Genomic DNA, 18296 nt, shown 5'->3' with positions numbered 1-18296 from the left:
ATGTGGTTTTGGGGTCAGGCTCTGCTACTTACAAACTGGCTGAGTGATCTCAGGCAGGTTTACTTGTTTCTGAGCTTCTTCTCCTTTGAAATACTGAAAATAGAGGACATATCTCAGAGGAAGGGTATGAGGAATGGGACAATGCACGTGGAATGCGAGGCACAGTGCCCAACATAGAGTGGGTGCTCAACGAATGGGAGCTCCCGTCCCTGGGGACGAGTTCCTCTCAAGCATCCCAGTGGCATCCGATCTCAGGGGCCTTGCATCTGTGTGGAGGTTCAGAACCACAGCTGACGAGTCCAGAGCAGTTAGGCAAGTTCACTGAGGTGGTGCACACAGAAAGCTCAGGCAAAGGGCCAGGACAGGACCTTGAGCGGGACTCAGCGTCGGGCCCAGAGGGAAGCAGGGACTCCACAAAGGAGATAGGAAGAAAGAGCTAGAAGCAAAGGTCATTCTAACTAGAGTGCCCCAGAAGCCAGTAGCCCCTGGAACTGGAGGACAGGAAGTAGTGCAGCCATGACAGACAGACAAGGGGTGAGATTGTCAGTCAGACGCCTTTTGGCATCAGTCATGGGAAAGTTAGGTACGAATAGCATCCCCAGCTATCTTGGGAGGCACTAGTGCGGAGGCGTTCTGGCAGGCAGCTGGCGTTTGAGTCAAGCAGACGTTCTCTGGAAGCCCTCCCACACACACCTGGGGTGGTTTATGGCCACCCGGGCCAGAAGGGCCGGGGCCTGGGGCAGAGTGGCTGCAGGGAGCCCGGGCCGCTAACACCATCCCCTTCGCTGCCTTCAGAGGTCTGTTGCCAGAGTGGACAGCGCGAGGAAGATGGAGATCAAGCCAGGAGGCTCCCTGGTGGACTTCATTAAATGTAAATGAATGGCCGGGCAAAGCCCTGGGTGGGCTGGCTGGTTTGGGAAAGCGGGGGTCAGGTGTTCCCCAGCCCACATGCATTGTGTGCGATAAGGGGAAATAAGAGCGGGTGGGCTATGACTGGCCCATCTCTCAGGAGGGGCTCTGCTTCTTTAGAGTTGCAGGAGATCCAGGTTCAACAGAGTCACCCCCGCCCCATGGTCTGGGCCCCATGTTCTTCTCTCCCCTCCTGTCATGTGAGGAGAGTGTTAGTTCTATTTCTATGCACCCTACACCTGATTTCTTCTAGAGGCACATCCTCATTTTACTTAGCCTGTGAGCACATTAAGCGCAAGTCCAAGCAGCTGTGTGCCCTGGACTGGCCACTGAACAGCTTGGTGCCTCAGTTCTGCCCTGGGGAAGAGAGGAGAGCTGCCTGGAGGAGGAGGAAGGGCACCGGCCAGTCAAGAGATACTAGTGGTGGTGGGTGTGCAGGCCTGGCCCCTGACGGCATCTGTTTGCAGGCTTTCCCCGCATCTTCCTAAGGCTGCTGATGAACCCGCTGTTCATGCTGGTGGTGCTGGCCCAGTGCACCTTCTCCTCCGTCATTGCTGGCCTCTCCACCTTCCTCAACAAGTTCCTGGAGAAGCAGTATGGCGCCTCCGCAGCCTACGCCAACTTCCTCATTGGTGAGTCCTGAGGGAGCCGCAGGAGCTGGGCTGCTCTGCCTGTGGGAAGGGCTGGGCCCTCCTGCCGCCATCCAGGGCCGGGCGAGGCCAGACCGGAGGCAGACAGGAGCCAGAGGAGGCCAGGAGAAAGAATTTTAAGGACATTTTTCCTGGTTGGCAATCTAGAATGTTCTTGGCAGATTTCTGGGTTCCCTATCATTCCAGGCAGGAGTGGGTGGAAGCTGGGGCTGCCTTCCTCTCTGACAGAGGGGCTGGGTGCTCAATAGCCTCCCAGAGGTCCTGACATCATCAGGGGCAAGACAGGAAGGAGAGGATCAGATCAGGGTTAGGCAAAATGCCTCCCGCGTGTTCTGTTCTTCGCCAAGGACTTGAATACAGTTGCTAGAGTAAGGAGTGTGCTGTCCAGCGATTCTCAACCCCAGCTGCACCTTAGACTCCCCTGGAGATTTTTAAAAATACAGATACCCAGGCCCACCCTTGATCAAGGAAAGCAGAATCTCTGAGTGGGACCCAGTATGGGTGTTTTTTGCCATTGAGGTCAAGAAACACTGATGTGGTCCCACAAATTCCCATTGAATTATTCCCCTTGAATCACCCAGTCTATAGGTGAGCTTGACCATATGGATGTGGTCAGGACACAACCCCTGGCCTCCTTTGTGGCCCTCGGCTGTGACCTCAGCCCTCTAGCCTTCAGCCTCCAAGTAGCCTATCAAGCAGGGGCCGCCGCCAGTACCTTACTAACCCCATGTGGTCATACTGAGAATGCAACAAGGGGCCAGGTAATGAAAGGCGCCTAATAAGTGCACATTCAACCCATCTCCCTTAGCTGCAAGAACCCTACTTCTATCTTTATTCACTGGAGAAGCCCTGGTCAGCTATTACTTTTGCAATTGCAACTGAACACATCAAATGTTCCTTCAGGAAGACACTCCCCTCCTCTGTGGCCAGCTCTGCATGTGTGGCCCTCACACGCTCCCAGTCCTGTGTACCCAGACCCGCTTCTCTTTATCTACAGGTGCCGTGAACCTCCCCGCTGCAGCCTTGGGGATGCTGTTTGGTGGAATCCTCATGAAGCGGTTTGTTTTCTCTCTGCAAACCATTCCCCGTGTGGCTGCCACCATCATCACCATCTCCATGATCCTCTGTGCCCCTCTCTTCTTCATGGGCTGTTCCACCCCAGCCATAGCAGAGATCTACCCCCCCAGGTAATGGGAACAATGGGTGAGGAAACCCCTTGCTGAGCCTGGACTGGCTGCCATAAGTCTTCCTTTCTGCTGCCTCAATTCTCTTTCCTCCTATTCACTTTTTAAAAAAATATAATATCACTATATTAAATGTAAAATGATTACATAGTAATAATCAGCATTACTATCCAATACACATTCCATGATTCAAACTTCTCTCATTGTCATGCTAACTGTGACAGTGTTCATGACAGGTAGTTTTCAGCCAGGCATTAACCAAGTGTCCTGAGATACAGTCGGTTGTCATGTCTCCTTAGTCTCCTTGGCAAAAACAGTTCTGCCTTTTGTTTTGTTTTTGCTTCTGTTTTTCATGACACTGGTATGTTCGAAGCATCCAGGCCAGTTGCCCTCAGAAAGCCCCTCTATTTAGATCTGTCTGATTGTGTTGATTAGATTCCAGTCTGACTTTTTGGACAGGGACACTACCGAGATGCCACTGAGTGCTCTCAGAGCCATGACGCCAGCATGCACATGAGGTCAGTCTGTCCCATTATTGGTGATGTCACTTTTGATCATTTCTTGAAGTTGGCATCCCCAGATCCCTGCATATCTCGTTCCCAGAAAATCTTTCCTTCGTGGTTTTAACATCCATTGAGATAATTCTTCCTTGAGTCAGTTATTAACAGGATATTAGTAAAACGGTGACTTTTATTTTGTCATTCTTTTTTTTTTTTTTTAGAGGGCATCTCTCATATTTATTGATCAAATGGTTGTTAACAACAATAAAATTCTGTATAGGGGAGTCAATGCTCAATGCACAATCATTAATCCACTCCCAGCCTAGTTCTCGTCAGTCTCCAATCTTCTGAAGCATAAGGAACAAGTTCTTACATGGTGAACAAATTCTTACATAGTGAATAAGTTCTTACATGGTGAACAGTACAAGGGCAGTCATCACAGAAACTTTTGGTTTTGATCACTCATTATGAACTATAAACAATCAGGTCAAATATGAATATTCGTTTGATTTTTATACTTGATTTATATGTGAATCCCACATTTCTCCCTTTATTATTAATATTATTATTTTTTAAATAAAATGCTGAAGTGGTAGGTAGATGCAAGATAAAGGTAGAAAACATAGTTTAGTGCTGTAAGAGGGCTAATGTAGATGATCAGGTGTGTGCCTGTAGACTATGTGTTAATCCAAGCTAGACAAGGGCAATAAAACATCCACGGATGCAGAAGATTTCTCTCAAAACAGGGGGGGTGAGGTTCTAAGCCTCACCTCTGTTGATCCCCAATTTCTCACCTGATGGCCCGCCTGCGACTGTGCCTGTCTTAGGTTGTTCCTCCCTTGAGGAATCTTACCCGTCTCTGGCTCTCCTATTCACTTTTTAATCTAATCTTTTATGTGGCAACTTAGAATATCAGGTCTAAATTAGTGTGCTCAATTATGAAAAGAAATCAGAGGGTCCTAGTGGGCTGCCAACAATCGAGGTTAGGATTCTGTTTTTAAAGAAGCACCGAAAACAAATTAGTTTGGTTTCAGGATGAATCTGAGAGGCTGTGAGCCTCAGGAGCCAGGAAATAAGCTACGTTTAGTATCAGCTCTGTGCCGGCTAGAATTACAGTCTCACTGAGTTACTAGTGAAAGATGAGAGAAGGAGATTCGAAAAAATCTGGGAAAGAACAATGGAAGTGATGGCAGACTTGAAAAATTAGGGCAGGTGAGGAAGAGGGCAGTAAAGTATACCTGTCGGTTTGCCTAAAGCACTAAGGTCCTAAGTTTCAAGTGTAGCTTCACATTCAGGAAGAGCTTCAGAGGCCTGGGAGGGGAGGTGCTGAGCAAGGAGCATTTAATGTTTTCTGGGTGCCCCCTGTAGATTTTGCCTGGTGAGGTTGCAGCATGGAGGTGCTGTGCCTGCAGCCTGCTGTTTTCTCTTCTTTCTCTTTAACCTCTTCTGTCCTTGGTGAGGGAAGGAGAGATGGGTACGAGGGAGGGGAGGGTTGCCCGGGATGGGGCCAGCCCTGGTTTGTACTGGTCTCCCTCAGGCTGGCTGTGAACTGAGAAGCCAGGAAGGCTCCGGGCCTTCTGGTGGCTTTCACTGGGAGGTTGGCACAGGGCTTTGTCGTCAGACTGGGTTCTATTTCTGGCCCTGCCCTTCACGCATTAGGGAAGTTACTTAACTTGTCTAATCTTCAGTGTTCTTATCCATGAGCAGAGCATAACCGACCATAGAGTTTGGAAGCCCTTGGGCACACTGTGAGCCCTATGCCAGCCCTCCCCAGAGAAGATGGTGAATACGAGATATGGGGGATGGTGGGAACAGGGAGCGCAGCCGGTGAAATCCCCTTGATTGAGACTCAGGGGAATGAAGCCACCTGGGCCATGTCTACAGAGACCCGGAGACAGGAGCCATCTCTGCCCCCGAGGCCTCAAGGGGCCCCTGCTCATCCCTCAGCCTGAGCCCAGGTGGAGAAGGAGGGAGGGAAATATTTCCCAGGACGTTTGTGCAGCATCTGCCATCTTTCTCATCAGAGCCCTGGCTGGTTGGTGGACCCCTTCTGCTGTCGGGGGTTTGCCAACCAAGCCTCTCCAACCAGCACTTGGTGGTTTGGGCTCTTAGTGGCAGAGGAGAAGAAGTGGTGCCATGAGCACTGAGCAGCAACCTGTTCGGCATCGGCTCCAACAGACACAATTCAGATCCCAGGATGGTGGCTGGCCCGAGGCAGACAGAGACGCACAGGCACACCGACCAGGCGGGGAGCTCACGCTGGGCTGGAGTGCAAAGATTTCTTTGGTCTGCTGTGTTTGATCCCCCACTTCCTGTTTTGCTGGCAGCACATCAAACTCCGTACGCCCGCAGCCTCCTGCTTGCCGCAGAGACTGCTTGTGCCCGGACTCCATCTTCCACCCAGTCTGCGGAGACAATGGAGTAGAGTACCTCTCCCCGTGCCATGCCGGCTGCAGCGACATCAACATCAGCTCTGCAGCCTCCAAGCAACTGGTAAGGGCAGGAGGAGCCCTGCAAGGCCTCCATGCTTGCTGTGCACCCTCGCTGGCTGCTCCTAGGCCTCGGGATGGGCAGAGCACCACCCATGCCACACTGATTCCCAGCATCCTGGCCTCTAAGCCACAACCGCCCTCTCTCCACCTCCCCTTCCCTAAGGTCATGATCAGATACCCACAGCCCAAAGTCAGTTAAAGATTGGCCACTGTTCAACAAATGCACATTCCTGGGGCCCAATAATGCTCAGAGCAGAAACAAGCCAGAGCACTCCTTCAGCAGAGGCCTTCCTGATGGGACCTAATGGTCCCATCCTGCACCCTGCACCCTGCACCCTGGCTGTGATGGAAAGCCCATGGACAGGCCCAGATAAATCAAAAGCAGAGGGTCCTCTGTCATGTGGACCGAAAAGGTTAGGGCTAGAAGTGATGATCAAGGCATTTGATTCAAACCCCTCAGCTCCCACGTGTGCACCAACTGGCCTGAAGTAGTGCCACTATTTAGAGGCAAATCTGGGACTAGAAGCCAGGACCCTGCCTCCGTCATGGGGCACAGCTGTTCAAGGTCACATGTTTCCTGGCCACCAGCCCTCTGCTCGTGCAGCCTGTGTTCACTATACTCACTTGGGGAGGACCTATCAGATCCTCTGAGCACTGCGGCCTGGCCTCTAGCATCAGCCAGCAGCAAACCGACTCAAGACATCTGCTGTTATTCAGCGAATACTAGTGAATGCCGGGTACAGCCACAGGGGCTGAGGATTCGGCAGTGAAGCCATCAGACAAGACCCCTGCTCTCATGGAGTTTGCATTCTATCAAATAAGTGCATGAGATGGTTTTAGAAAGTAACCCATGCCACGGACAGAGAGTGCCTTGGGGACCTCCCTGAGGAGGTGACATTGCAACTGAACATCCAGAAGAAGAAAACCCTGTAAAGACCATGGGTGAAGTGTTCCAGGTAAAGGGCCCCAGGGCATGACTGAGCATGGCAGAGGAGCAGAGAGAGAAGACCAGGTTTGGTGTTAAGAGGAGGAACGTCACACCGAGGGAGCAGGCAGGGCCAGAGCGGGGCAGGCCAGGCTGGAAGCTGGATGAGCTTTTTCCTAAAAGTGACAGGAAGTCTGTGCAGTTCCCCCAAGAATGCCCTCAGGAGAGGAATGCGCCTCCTCCCCTTAAAACTGCATGGAGAGCAGAGACCAGGCTAGCCCCCACTTACCATCCTCCTCTGAGAAGACAGCAGAAGGCTGCTCCCCCAGCCAGCTCTGTGGGCAGTGGAGGGCGCTTCTCCGGCAGAGGGAGGATGGGGAGCTTGGACAACATGTTGTCTCAGGGCCTTCTAGTCGGAGGAGTCTGTGGTGGCTTCTGTGGGTTTCTTATCCTTATTTGCTTACCTCTGAATCATCTGCTTCCAGAAATAAACTTAACAAGTTTCCAATAGTAGCATAAATACATCCATTAGCACACTATCAAGGAAAAAATAGTTATAAGGGAAAATCATCTGCTTTAAAAATCCAGGCTGAGGGCAATAGCAGCCATACTGTATATTAACTTATTTCTGAGCTTCCTAGCAGCCAGAATAAAGAGGGTGCATAGTCCTGCTGTCTGGTAGGAAGAAGCACATTAGCGCATTAGTTCCACACTGCCGTGGCACTTCAGTGGCCATAGCTAGTCCATCAGACACTGAGAGAAGGTGGGGACTACCTGACACAGGCGGTGGCCAGCGAGGTGGGTTGTACAGCAGTGTTGAGCCGTACCGACTTGCAGCCTTGAGACAGGGACCTCCTTCTCTAGGGTCCTTGACAGACAGTGGGAAGTGCTCTCAGGCAGGAAGCTCTGGCAAAGGCCTGACGGGTGAAGAGCTCAGGGACTCCATCGAGCCATTGAGCTGTCTCCTGTTTTCTCCTTCCTTACCCTCCCTGCAACAAACACACACACAGGAAAAGCAGCTGCCACAGCCGCTGCTGCTGGGCACGGTGGCTTGGCCCCACAGAGAACCCTGCCAGCCCCCAGTTGCAAGCTGGGTGGGCCCCGCCTGGCAGTGGACTGGTGCATACTGCCCAGGCTGTACCTGCAGGAGAAGCCCAGCCCAGCTGGAAGACTGGTTTTGGTGACGACGGTTTCTGTTGCCCAAACAGTGGTCAGAGGCGGGATCCATGGGGTCCCTGGGAACCCTCACCTGGTCTCCCCAGGGCACCCAGAGGGCAGAGGGGCTGGAACCTCAGTGACTCTGGTACACGTGTTCGAAGTGTGTGGAGGTGAAAGAATAACAGCAGATTCCCCTTTTACCCCTCCCTCTCCTTTCCAAGACCTACTTGAACTGCAGCTGTGTGACCGGAGGATCTGCTGCGGCACAGTCGGGGTCGTGTCCCATCCCCTGCGCCCACTTCCTGCTCCCGGCCATCTTCCTCATCTCCTTCGTGGCCCTCATAGCCTGCATCTCCCACAACCCACTCTACATGATGGTTCTGCGGTGAGTGGGCCTCTCCTTCCCCGCGTCTCTCCTGGCTCTGTGCCCGGCCGCCTGCTCCTGTCTCTCCTCCCTTCGCTGGTCCCCAGAGTCCTTTGACTGTGTGCAGTGTTCTTTGGGTGATGTGGGGAGATGATGCTGATGCACAGTGCCAGGGCCCCGCCACACCCAGCTCTGTGCTGACCTCCCCGCAGCACCCCCATACCCTCCCCCAGCTCTGGGGTCTGCGGCCCATTAACACCTCCATTCTGCACGTGGGGACCACCAGCCCAGGGGGGCAGAGCCGCCAACAGCTGAGCCACATGATAAAGCCCAGCTGCCTGGCTCCACACTGTGGAAATGCTTATAGGTTCACTTCTTTTTAAATCCTAAGAGAACTGAGAGGAGGGATGAGGATTCAGCTGGATGTACAAATTCAAGGAAAATGAGGGCAGTTCCCCATGTATGGGAAAGTATGGAAATGGGGAGAGCCCAGTGTGCTTGGAGCCAGGCCCAGGCTTTCGGGTCAGAAGGGAGAGGCAGGCCACGTGGGAGGGCAGGGCAGTGATGCCCCGTTGCAGCGGCACTGAGGTGCCTCTGAGGGTTTGACAGGGAATGACCTTTCACCTCACCCTCTGAAGAGAGAAAACAGTGTTTCAGCTAAGTTCATTCACCTCACCCGTCCCCTGCCCCCCTCCCGCCTGTCCTTACCCACCTCCAAAGCAGAGAGGGCAAAAAGGATTTGGATGCCATACCTGGGCTGAGTGCCCATGGGTGCTGCCAACCTCACTGAGTCTCAATTTCCTCATTTATGGAAGTAGGAGGGTTAATGGTACTGACCTCAAAGGATCGGTGTCAGGATTATAAGGTAAATTGCTTTGTAAATACAAGGTGTTCTACATGTTGGTTAATTATCACAATTAACCAAATAATAATAATTATTATCATTCACTAGCTAGGTGGTGATGAGCTATTTACCCCAGATGGCTAGGAGAGAAAGAAGGAGCAGAAGCAGCCACTTGCCAGGGTCTGGGATTTAACCCTGTTTACAGGTTAGCCTGCAGACCACCAAGCCCCTGTTTCTGTGACTTTTTCAAGGATGCTGGCAGAAGACGGGGGGCTCCCGGGTCACAGACAAAGGATGTTGTTACTCAAGCACAGCAAACAGCATGGACCTCACGGTGCAGCGTTAACCCCTGGCCCTCAAGTCCCCCGGGGTGACACGGAAGGGCCCAGGTGTATGTCGTGCATTCAGGAGCTGATGTCACGGCAGAGGAGCTCTGAGCTTGGGGAGCCGCAGCTCAGACAGGCTCTAGGGGGAGACTTTACCTCATGCCTCCAGGGCTCCTTGGCGCCACCACCCTGAGAAACAGCCCAGGAGAAGATGGTCTGGAACTGGCCTTCTCAGCACACTCTGCAAGAACAGTAGGGGTGCACAGAGCCCACGGCATACGCCTCTCCCCAAACCATCGTCACCCTCTTCTCCACTGCTCCCCATACTGTGCACTCCAAGTGCCCACGTCTTCTCCTCAGGCCCTCGAGCGGGGTCCCTTCTGGCACTCCAGGACCCTGAGGACCATCTGGGGGGGGAGGGAACAGGATAGGGACATCTCACAGGGAGGGTCCTGAGTGGCGGGGGCAGGGGGCAGGCGGCCCTGTCAGGTCACCCCCCAGAGGACTTCGGTCAAGCCCCAGGGACGGTGCAGTAGTTGGGGAGGAGCATCATTGCCACCACAGGATGGGCGTGTCTAGAAAATCTCTCCCTCCCAAGTCTTGTCAGGGGCTGGAGTGAAACTACAGAAGAGGCCCTAAGATCCCCAAATGGTTGAAAGATAAATCCCACTGGAAAGGTGAAAGAAAGGGTGCTATTCGGTGTGTAGGTGAGGCTTAAAGATGACTTTGTAGGTGGGTCAAGCGTCATGTGTGTCAGTCCTGCCCTCAACCAGGCATGGGAATATGGGCTGAGAGCGAAGGTTTGTGGAAAATATGGAATAAGAGAGAGTGGTCAGAAAGCCGGCATTAATTCAGGGCTGAAGAGGGCAGAGACCAGAAGGAAGACATCCATCAGAAGCCAAACTGGGGTGCCCAAGTGCCATTCAGTTGAGACTCTAGTGAAGTGTGCCTGGGGACAAGGACCGAGACAAGGGGCATCTTTTACGGGTTGAAGCAGTCTGTAGGCATAAAGGCAGCATCAACTGGATTGAGATTTGAGGCACCTAGTGGGTGCCTTTTCCCTCTGCCACACCCCTGTGAGCATTGCCCTCACTGGGCCACCCCTCAGAAGAACTGGAAGAAGGTCTCTTTCCAGTTTGCTAGCAGAACAGCAAAGGTAAAACAAAATGTATGCAGAGATCTGAGGATTGCTTCTGAGCCTCCTTCCTTGCTGTTCCTTCAGCTTCAAATGCTTTTCCCCAACAAACACCCACCCACAAGCATGTGCTCAAAGCACAAAGAAGCCTGGTGCCTCTGCCGGCCAGCTCCTGGCTGCCCATCTTGTGTATGGGGGTGTCCCTGCTCTCTGCTCTGCATCCGGCGGGGATGGCAGGGCCCAGCAGTACCACGTCTGGATAGCCTCCCTCCTCCTCTTTGAATCTCCTTCCTCAGCCACTTTTCCCCTCCTAAGGAGGAAGAATAGGGGCAGGACTGGCTGCATAATTTGCAGGACACAGTGCTAAATAACAATGAGAAGCTAAGGCTCCTGGTTCCCAAATTATGAAGAATTTCAAGACAGCTGCAACAGGATTAAAGCAAACATGGGGCCTCCCTGAGGGTGGGGCCCTGTGAGGCTGTGGGTTGCATGCCCATGAAGCTGGCCCTCGGTAGAAGAGTCTTTCAGTTGCACACAGAAGCCTACAGCCCAGGGGCCCTAATTACACTGTGCATCAGGGCTGCCTTTTATTGCTATAACACAGTCAGTCTGTGGGAGTTGTTCAGACCTGCTGCTGTACACACGCCCTTCAGCGTCTGTCTCTGCCCCAAGCCGCTCAGGCCCTCTGCCTCTTGAAGGGGCCTCTGGGCAGCCCTGAAAAATCAGAGGCCAGATTCTCAGATTTGAGTGGGCAGCAGAATCTCCCAGGGGCTTCCTAAAATGCAGATCAGTGGGCCCAACCCCCAGAGTACCTGAGTTCTAGGTCTGAGGTGGGGCCTGGAAGTCTGCATTAATGCGTCCCTGGGGGCTGCTGCTGCTGGTCCAGTGATCAGGCTTTGAAAACCACTGATACAAACAACTCCAGTTAGCCAGGTGGCTTGTCAGGCTACTTGAGGGCAGGTCTTGATGCTCAGAGGGGGGCAGCTGCTGACTGCAGGAAGGCACAACCCTGAGGCGCCCCCCTGCTGATCTCCTCGTTTCCTTTCAGTGTGGTGAACCAGGAAGAAAAGTCATTTGCCATCGGGGTACAGTTCTTGCTGATGCGCCTGCTGGGTAAGTGTCTGAGGTGGCCCTTTACAAGGAGAGGCCCTGGGCATCCGAGGGCAGTAGGGTGCAGGGCAGGATGGGGAAAGCCCTGTCTCATCTCTGCCCTAAAGACAAGTTGTGCGTAATCAACACAACAGCAAAAGCCAAAACCATATATGGGCAGTTTCCTCATTACTTGAGGTTAGGGAAGATTCCATCTATGGCATTAATTCCAAACAAAATTATGAAAAAAAAGAAAAATGGACACATCTAAGAACACCCAATGGAGAATTGAAGGCAGGGATTTTTTCATCTCTCTCCAAGAACTCGCTGTAGTAACAAACCTTTGCTTTCCTGTCCCAGACAGAACGGCAGCTGAGCCCAGCCCTGGTTTCCTTCCCATTTTACAAAGGTCACTCCTCCACCTCTCTTCTGCAAATGTTTCTCAGTGTAGGGCCCTGTGCCAGCACACCCTGCCTGCCCTCAGGCAGCCCAGAGCCCGCGGGGGAAAGAAGCTGTGCACACTCAAACAGCAGTGCCCCAGTGGAGGACCAGCTGCCTGTGGGAAGTAGGGAGCACCCTGCTCTTCGGGGAGCATGGACTGGCGGGTAGGGGCAGGTGTGGGCCTCACCAGCACATTGCAGGGCCTTTCCCAGACTGCTCATGCTGGACTGTCCCTTCTTTATACATTCAAGCACTAGATTAAACACAAGGCACTAATGGAGACCCTTGCAGTGACTGGTAAACGGGACTGAATTTAATTGAGGACATAGTTATTAGGGATCTAAGAAGTGTGCACTGCAGTGGGGAACATGGCAACTGAAACAGAGAGACTTCACTTACTATCAAGGTATACTTTCTTTCCCTTACTTATGCAATCCCTGCAGTTCCCAGGGTGCAGTACCATCCGGGTGCCAGGTCTGCACTTTGCCATGCATGGCTTCCATTGTCATTCTCGGGCATGTCGGTGAGGTCCCTCCTGGGGCCTACCAAGCGGGAACCTTTACACAGCTCTCTCTGACCAAGGTTGGGTGAGGTGTTTGCATGTTGAGGAATGAACCAGCTTTTTGGTGGGATTTCTTGATTTCGGGCCACTTGCTCCTCCCACCCTGGTAGAGCCCCTTTGACCCTGCTCCTCTGGACTGTGGCGCCTGCCCTGTCCTGGTGTCAGAAGCCCTGTCATCTTCACAACTCTGTGTTTTCATTTATAACTTATCATTTATAACTTGCTCTGAAACTCTGATGCCAGAGTTCTTGTTTGCGGAGTTGAAGAATGAACTTAGCAAACACCCAAGGTAGCAGAGCCAGGCAGAGGCTTTTATTTAGAGAGAAAGCGAGAAGACAGAACTCCCGGCTCAGGCCAGGAGGGGACAAGAGAGTCTGTAGTTGGCTCATTGTCTAGGGGCTTTATGTGCGGTTGAGGATTTTCAGGAATGGGGGTAAAAGGCTAGGGATGCAGACTTGTTGAGTGGTCCCAGAATGCTCATTTTTGATGAGTAACAGAAGAAATTTGCTGCTCTGATTCTTTCTCAGGATAGCAGTTTCCCTCTGGGAGCATGTCAATTAAGACTGCCTGCCCTGCCTCCATGATGGGCTGGGTTGTTGCCCGTTTGCCAAAGTGTGTTAAGAATCTTCTTAACTTTTTAGGATGTTTATAGCTGGGCTTGTTTACTAAATTAATCTTTTGCTCAAGTTGCTCAAGTTCCTAGATCCCTAATAAATATGTCCTCAATAAAGTCTCATTTTATCTCTAAATAAAAGGAACACAGCATATAAGTACAGTTAAAAATAAACCAGGCCTTTTTGCAGGCTAAAGTAAATTTTACAGTGTCATGATCTAATTGATACAGTGAAGTCACAAATTATGCTGAGACACTTCTCTTTATCTGCAGGACACTCAAGTCGCTCCTGGCCTTTTGAGCTTTAACTGATCTCACTGAAGATGTCTATATTCCTAGTCTGGTATCTTTACCCTAGAGAATTAATGTGACTCTGACTTTGCATAATGTTTAACACAGAGTTTAGGTAGGGACTTCTTTGCACATCGTTACATTGTTCTGACTGTAATTATCTTGCTCTGCTTTTTCTCCGGAGGCCCTCACCCTACTCTGCCTAAACCCACAGTCCCTGTCTCACCTCCACTGGGAAGGAAAACCTTGCATTCTGCCCAGCCCAGCCAGCAGCTAGGAGGGGCCCTGGAGAGCCCTACCCTGCTCCTTCCAGCCACCATTTTGGTTTTTTTTCCCCATTTGAGCCCAGCTAGCTCAGTGTGGGGCCAGAGTTAGAAAACCCAGGCCTGGGAGGATGCCAGTCATCACCTAAGAATGCAATTCCACTCTGGGGTAAAAAAAAGGACTGTGTATCTATATACTCCAGCAGGTTTAAATTACCCCATGGGAGTTGGCTGAAATTTTTCCTGCATCTCATTTCTGTTTAGGGAATCATCATTCGTGGTCAATCCTTGTGGCCCGTTTTCCTCCCAGGGCAGCTGGAGACAGGAGTGAGCAGGGTCCCAGTAGAGACACTGGTTCTCCAAGGTCCCCCCTCGTGGGTGGAGCCAGAAGCAGAAGATTGGCTTTTTCTTTCCCCGGAAGCAGCTTCTCACAGGGCCCTGAACAAAGTCTGGGAGGCTGTTCTCAGCACCGTAGTTCTGAGACTGGGACACCCTTGCCTGGGTGTGGGCCCGGACAAGCCTCTTTTCAGTCCAGTGACTGCTTAGAACTGCAGCTAACGACACAGGGGCCGTTCTGAATATTTAGGGGGCCTGGGGCAAAGCTTCTGAGTGGCCAGGGTGTTGGAGGTCTTCCAGGGTATTGCCTAGGTCTGGGTAGCTTGGTGTAGTGGGAGGATGTGGGACTCCCACCTTCCTGAACTAGGGTTTGAAGCCCAGCCTTCCCTCTTAGCTGTGGGAAGGTGAGCTAGCTAAGGCCACTTTCTGCCTTGTTACAGGGAGGCACCCACCACCTCCAGGCCTCTGTGAGGACTTGAGGGGCCAGTACCCCCCGGAGCCCCCACCCTCCAATGGAGGTTGGCATATCTCCATTCAGGGCTGATCCAGTGTGGGAACTATGTTGTCTGTCTAAACTGGCATCAGCGTGACCTCCGTGACTCACTCTGCCCTGAAAGGATGGCTTAGATCCTTTTTCATTTATAAGCCTCTAGTGAAAGAGCTGTTCAGGCTTCACAGAGAGCTCTTCTGCTCCCCAAAGTTCTCACACATGTGGCCTACACAGGGGCACAGGGGCGGGGTTCGCCTCTGCTTGCGCTCCCAGTGACCTGTGCTCTCTGAACTCTCTCCCCGCCGACACCAGCCTGGCTGCCATCCCCAGCCCTCTACGGCCTCACCATCGACTACTCCTGTATCCAGTGGATCTCGCAGTGCTCAGGGAGGCGAGGGGCCTGCGCCTACTATGACAACGATGCTCTCCGAGACAGGTGAGGGCACGGCATGCCGTGTGGTGAGGAGGCCAGGCCCTGGGCGCAAGCAAAGGGCAGTCATCTAATCTAATGGCTGTTGTAGGGCTGTCAGGTATCCAAGGGAGAGGCCTGGAGGGGTGCTGCCATGGGCGGGCAGCAGGGCTCACCGGTGACAGGCATTCCAGGGCTCACAGGGAGGCTTCCGAGTCATGAGAGCTTGGGGCCTCTCTGAGGGAGCCCCCAGGGTGGGCCCCACGGGCCCTTAGGAGGAGCAGCCCCAGAAACAAGTCTGTCAAAGAGAAAGGGAATGGGTGCTGTGTGAGGGCAAGGCCACAGCTGTGGATGATGCCAGGCCAGCTCCCACTTCTCAGAAAGAGGCGGCCCCATCATGGCTCCCGGCAGAGACCAAGGGCAGGCAGGCCCAACCTGCCCTGAGGGTCCAAGCTTGTGCCGTTGTCGCTCAACTCTGCACCCCTTCCAGCCACCTCACCTGCTGCCTCCATCACACAGACCAGAAAGAGTGGAGAGAGTGGGCTTGAGGGGGTAGAACAGGGTGTAGAAATGGGGTAAGAGTGGCATAGAACGCCAGGACCCGAGAGGGCAGCAAGCAGGTGCCCCTCTCCTGACTCTGCTTGGATGGAGCTGGCTGGGGCTGCAGTGTTGCCTCTGGCCTCTAGGGCGCACCAGTGTAAGGATGAGGACCACTGGATGAGGAGTCCAATGCCTACTCCTTGCAGACTCCCTGGCAGGCCTGTTCCCTTGTGGTCGAAGGGATGAGGAGAGTGGCCTCCACCTGGGTGATGATGCATTATCCCCGGGCTACTGTGAGATGCTGCTGCTCCTCCTGGTGGCCTAGGACATAGGCACAAAGCTTCCACAGCCCCTCACCGGTCCTGTCTCCTCCCCATAGGTACCTGGGCCTACAGGTGGGTTACAAGGCACTGGGCATGCTGCTGCTCTTCTTCATCAGCTGGCGGGTGAAGAAGAACAAGGAGTACAATGTGCAGGAGAAGGCGGCAGGCCTCATCTGATCCTTGACCCTCAGCCCAGCAGCGGCCCTGCTCCAGAAGTGGCCCCTGCTCTTCCACTCCTACCTGGATTTACTAATGCCAATGCATCATTTCCTTTTTGTTTTTTAAATAAGAAAGAAAACTCCAGCCACCACCTGCCTTCCCAGGCTTCTCCTCCTGAAGGCCCTCCCCCGGGATTCCCTGGGGCCACTTTGCACTTGGGCTAGGTGGGCTGCATCTTCCCTGGCTCCTTGTGGGGAATGGGGCACATGCCCACAGTCTCCTCAGGTCTGATGAGGATGCCCACTGAGGCAGCTCCTGCCCCTCACCAGCCCTATTTCCTAAGTGGAGAGAGACAAGCGGTCTCTACCCAGAGGGAAAAGGGAGGGAGTAAGTTATTAATGGCTGGAGCCAGGCCAAGCTGCAGGCCCCTTTGGGTCTGGGTTCAGCATCAGCCCAGAATTTAGGAGGGGCTGGCTCCCTTCCCCTCAGATCCTCACCTCCTGCCCAGAGAGGCTATTGTGGAAGCTGCCATGTTGGGAAGTACGGCCAGTTGGTCCCCTCTCAGGTACCCACCCTCGGGCACCAGCGCAGGAACTAAGATACCCGAGGATGGGTCATCCAAGTGCTGTTCACATAACTCTAGACCCTTCTGTACTTGTGTCTGCACATGTTTATCTCTGTCTTTCTGGGGGTACATTTCAAACTTAGAAAGCCAAACTGGGGTGAAGACCTGAGGAGGGCTGTGAAGTGGTCATGATGCCCATCCTCTCACCACCACAGTGTGGGGCTGTGACCCCTCATCTCAGAGTGATGAGAAGACGCTCCCCAAATTTCCCTTGGAGCTGATGAGACAGCTTCACATGGGCTTCCCAGTCTGGACTTCAGCTTGTATGCTGAGGAGTAAGAGAGGCATCTGAGACGTGTGCAAAGCAAGTGACGAAGCTGAGGGAATGTCAGATTCTGCCAAGCTGGATGGAGAGCCGCAGCCACAACACAGAGGCCGGCCTGGTTGGCTTTCCTGGTTTCAAACATGCGTGTATTTGTCACCATTTTCTCAGCCTCTTCCCGCTGCCTCCAGAGAGGGTGCCCTCTGTGGGCCTGCACGGAGAGATACCACTGCTGGGCGGTACAGGTTCAGAGTTAGAAGTCAGTGAGAGAGGTCTTTCATCAACAAATACACAGTTGATTGGAGACTGACTTTGTGCATGGGCATGGCTCCCCACCGGGCTCTCCTGAGACCTCCCCTCACCTCCCTCTGTCTACACAGCCCCTCCCAGAGCACACTCAGTGTGTAGGCCTGGGGGAGGCACAGCAGGAACCCAGAGATTGTCAAGCTCTTGACCATCTATGCCCCCGCAGACCCACACTGCACCTGGCACTTTGCCGGCAGAGACCTGGCTCCCTGTGGCCTCGGGAGCAGCTGGGCACTAGCCATTGCCACACGTGGCTCTCTTGAGTGTCCTCCTCTTGGAAGATGCCTCCAGAAGCATGCCAGATGCCACCTCCAGAAGGGCCTCATATGGTGGTGAGCCAGAAATGTACGTCAACCAGCAAACTGCCATGACACTAACACCTTTGTGAAACCCACTGTTACAGACAGCCTTAGTTCCGAAGATCTCACTCAGGAAGGGAGGTTCAATGCAACCTCAGGTGCCAGTTTCAGCATTTAAAATGGTTCTGCTTGGAAAATGATTCCCTGTAACTAACCCTGGTTCTCCTTGCTGCAGTTAACCAAATTCTGAAGGCACTGCCTTCTTCCCCTGAGCTCCTGAACAGTGAATGCCAACCTTCAGATTCTGGAAGATTGGCTGCCCTCCCACACCTTTATTCTATTATGATATTGCTATTAATATATTATAATTTTGCTATTGATGTAACTTGGTCATGAATTTGTACTGTTGTGAATATCTGTCATAGAGTAGAACCTGCACCTCTGGCCAGAGGAAATGCCCATGCCACAACCCACAGGGGCCATGGCCATGGGGATCAGAGGTAATGCAGCTCAGCCCCTCAGCCTGCATGGAGCAGGCAGCAGGTAACTGTCAAAAGCCTGTAGTGCTGGGCTTTTGGGAGGCCTGACCCCTGCCCTGGAACTTATATTCATAAGTGGGGTTGGACACCAAGAGCCAAGTCCATGATACAACACACAATTAATGTCATAATCATCATTGGTCACTTAGTCACAGCCAGTACTACTCCCATAGCAAATCTTCACCCCAGAGGCTAGCAGGGAATATAATGGTGTCACCTTCATTTCACTACTAGTGCAAATCCCAAGAAACTTCCTGGAGGG

The 18296-nt window shown here is 52.8% G+C and overlaps 1 protein-coding gene across 1 annotated transcript in view; it reads left to right on the top strand.

The window, feature by feature from the left end:
* The window catches only part of SLCO2A1 (solute carrier organic anion transporter family member 2A1), an 81535-nt gene extending 63660 nt beyond the window's left edge, over window positions 1-17875 (top strand). Inside the window, exons 7-14 of the mRNA XM_036882838.2 lie at window positions 796-871; window positions 1377-1541; window positions 2557-2746; window positions 5571-5736; window positions 8040-8203; window positions 11536-11600; window positions 14885-15008; window positions 15901-17875. Coding sequence (XP_036738733.2) covers window positions 796-871; window positions 1377-1541; window positions 2557-2746; window positions 5571-5736; window positions 8040-8203; window positions 11536-11600; window positions 14885-15008; window positions 15901-16021 — 1071 coding nt within the window. The 3' untranslated portion in view covers window positions 16022-17875. The remainder of the gene's footprint in view (window positions 1-795; window positions 872-1376; window positions 1542-2556; window positions 2747-5570; window positions 5737-8039; window positions 8204-11535; window positions 11601-14884; window positions 15009-15900) is intronic.
* The last annotated feature ends 421 nt before the right edge of the window (window positions 17876-18296 follow it).

This window comes from Manis pentadactyla, chromosome 1, assembly GCF_030020395.1.
Source record: "Manis pentadactyla isolate mManPen7 chromosome 1, mManPen7.hap1, whole genome shotgun sequence".
In the NCBI taxonomy this organism is placed as follows: Eukaryota; Metazoa; Chordata; class Mammalia; order Pholidota; family Manidae; genus Manis; species Manis pentadactyla.
This window is presented reverse-complemented; position numbering and strand designations above follow the sequence as displayed.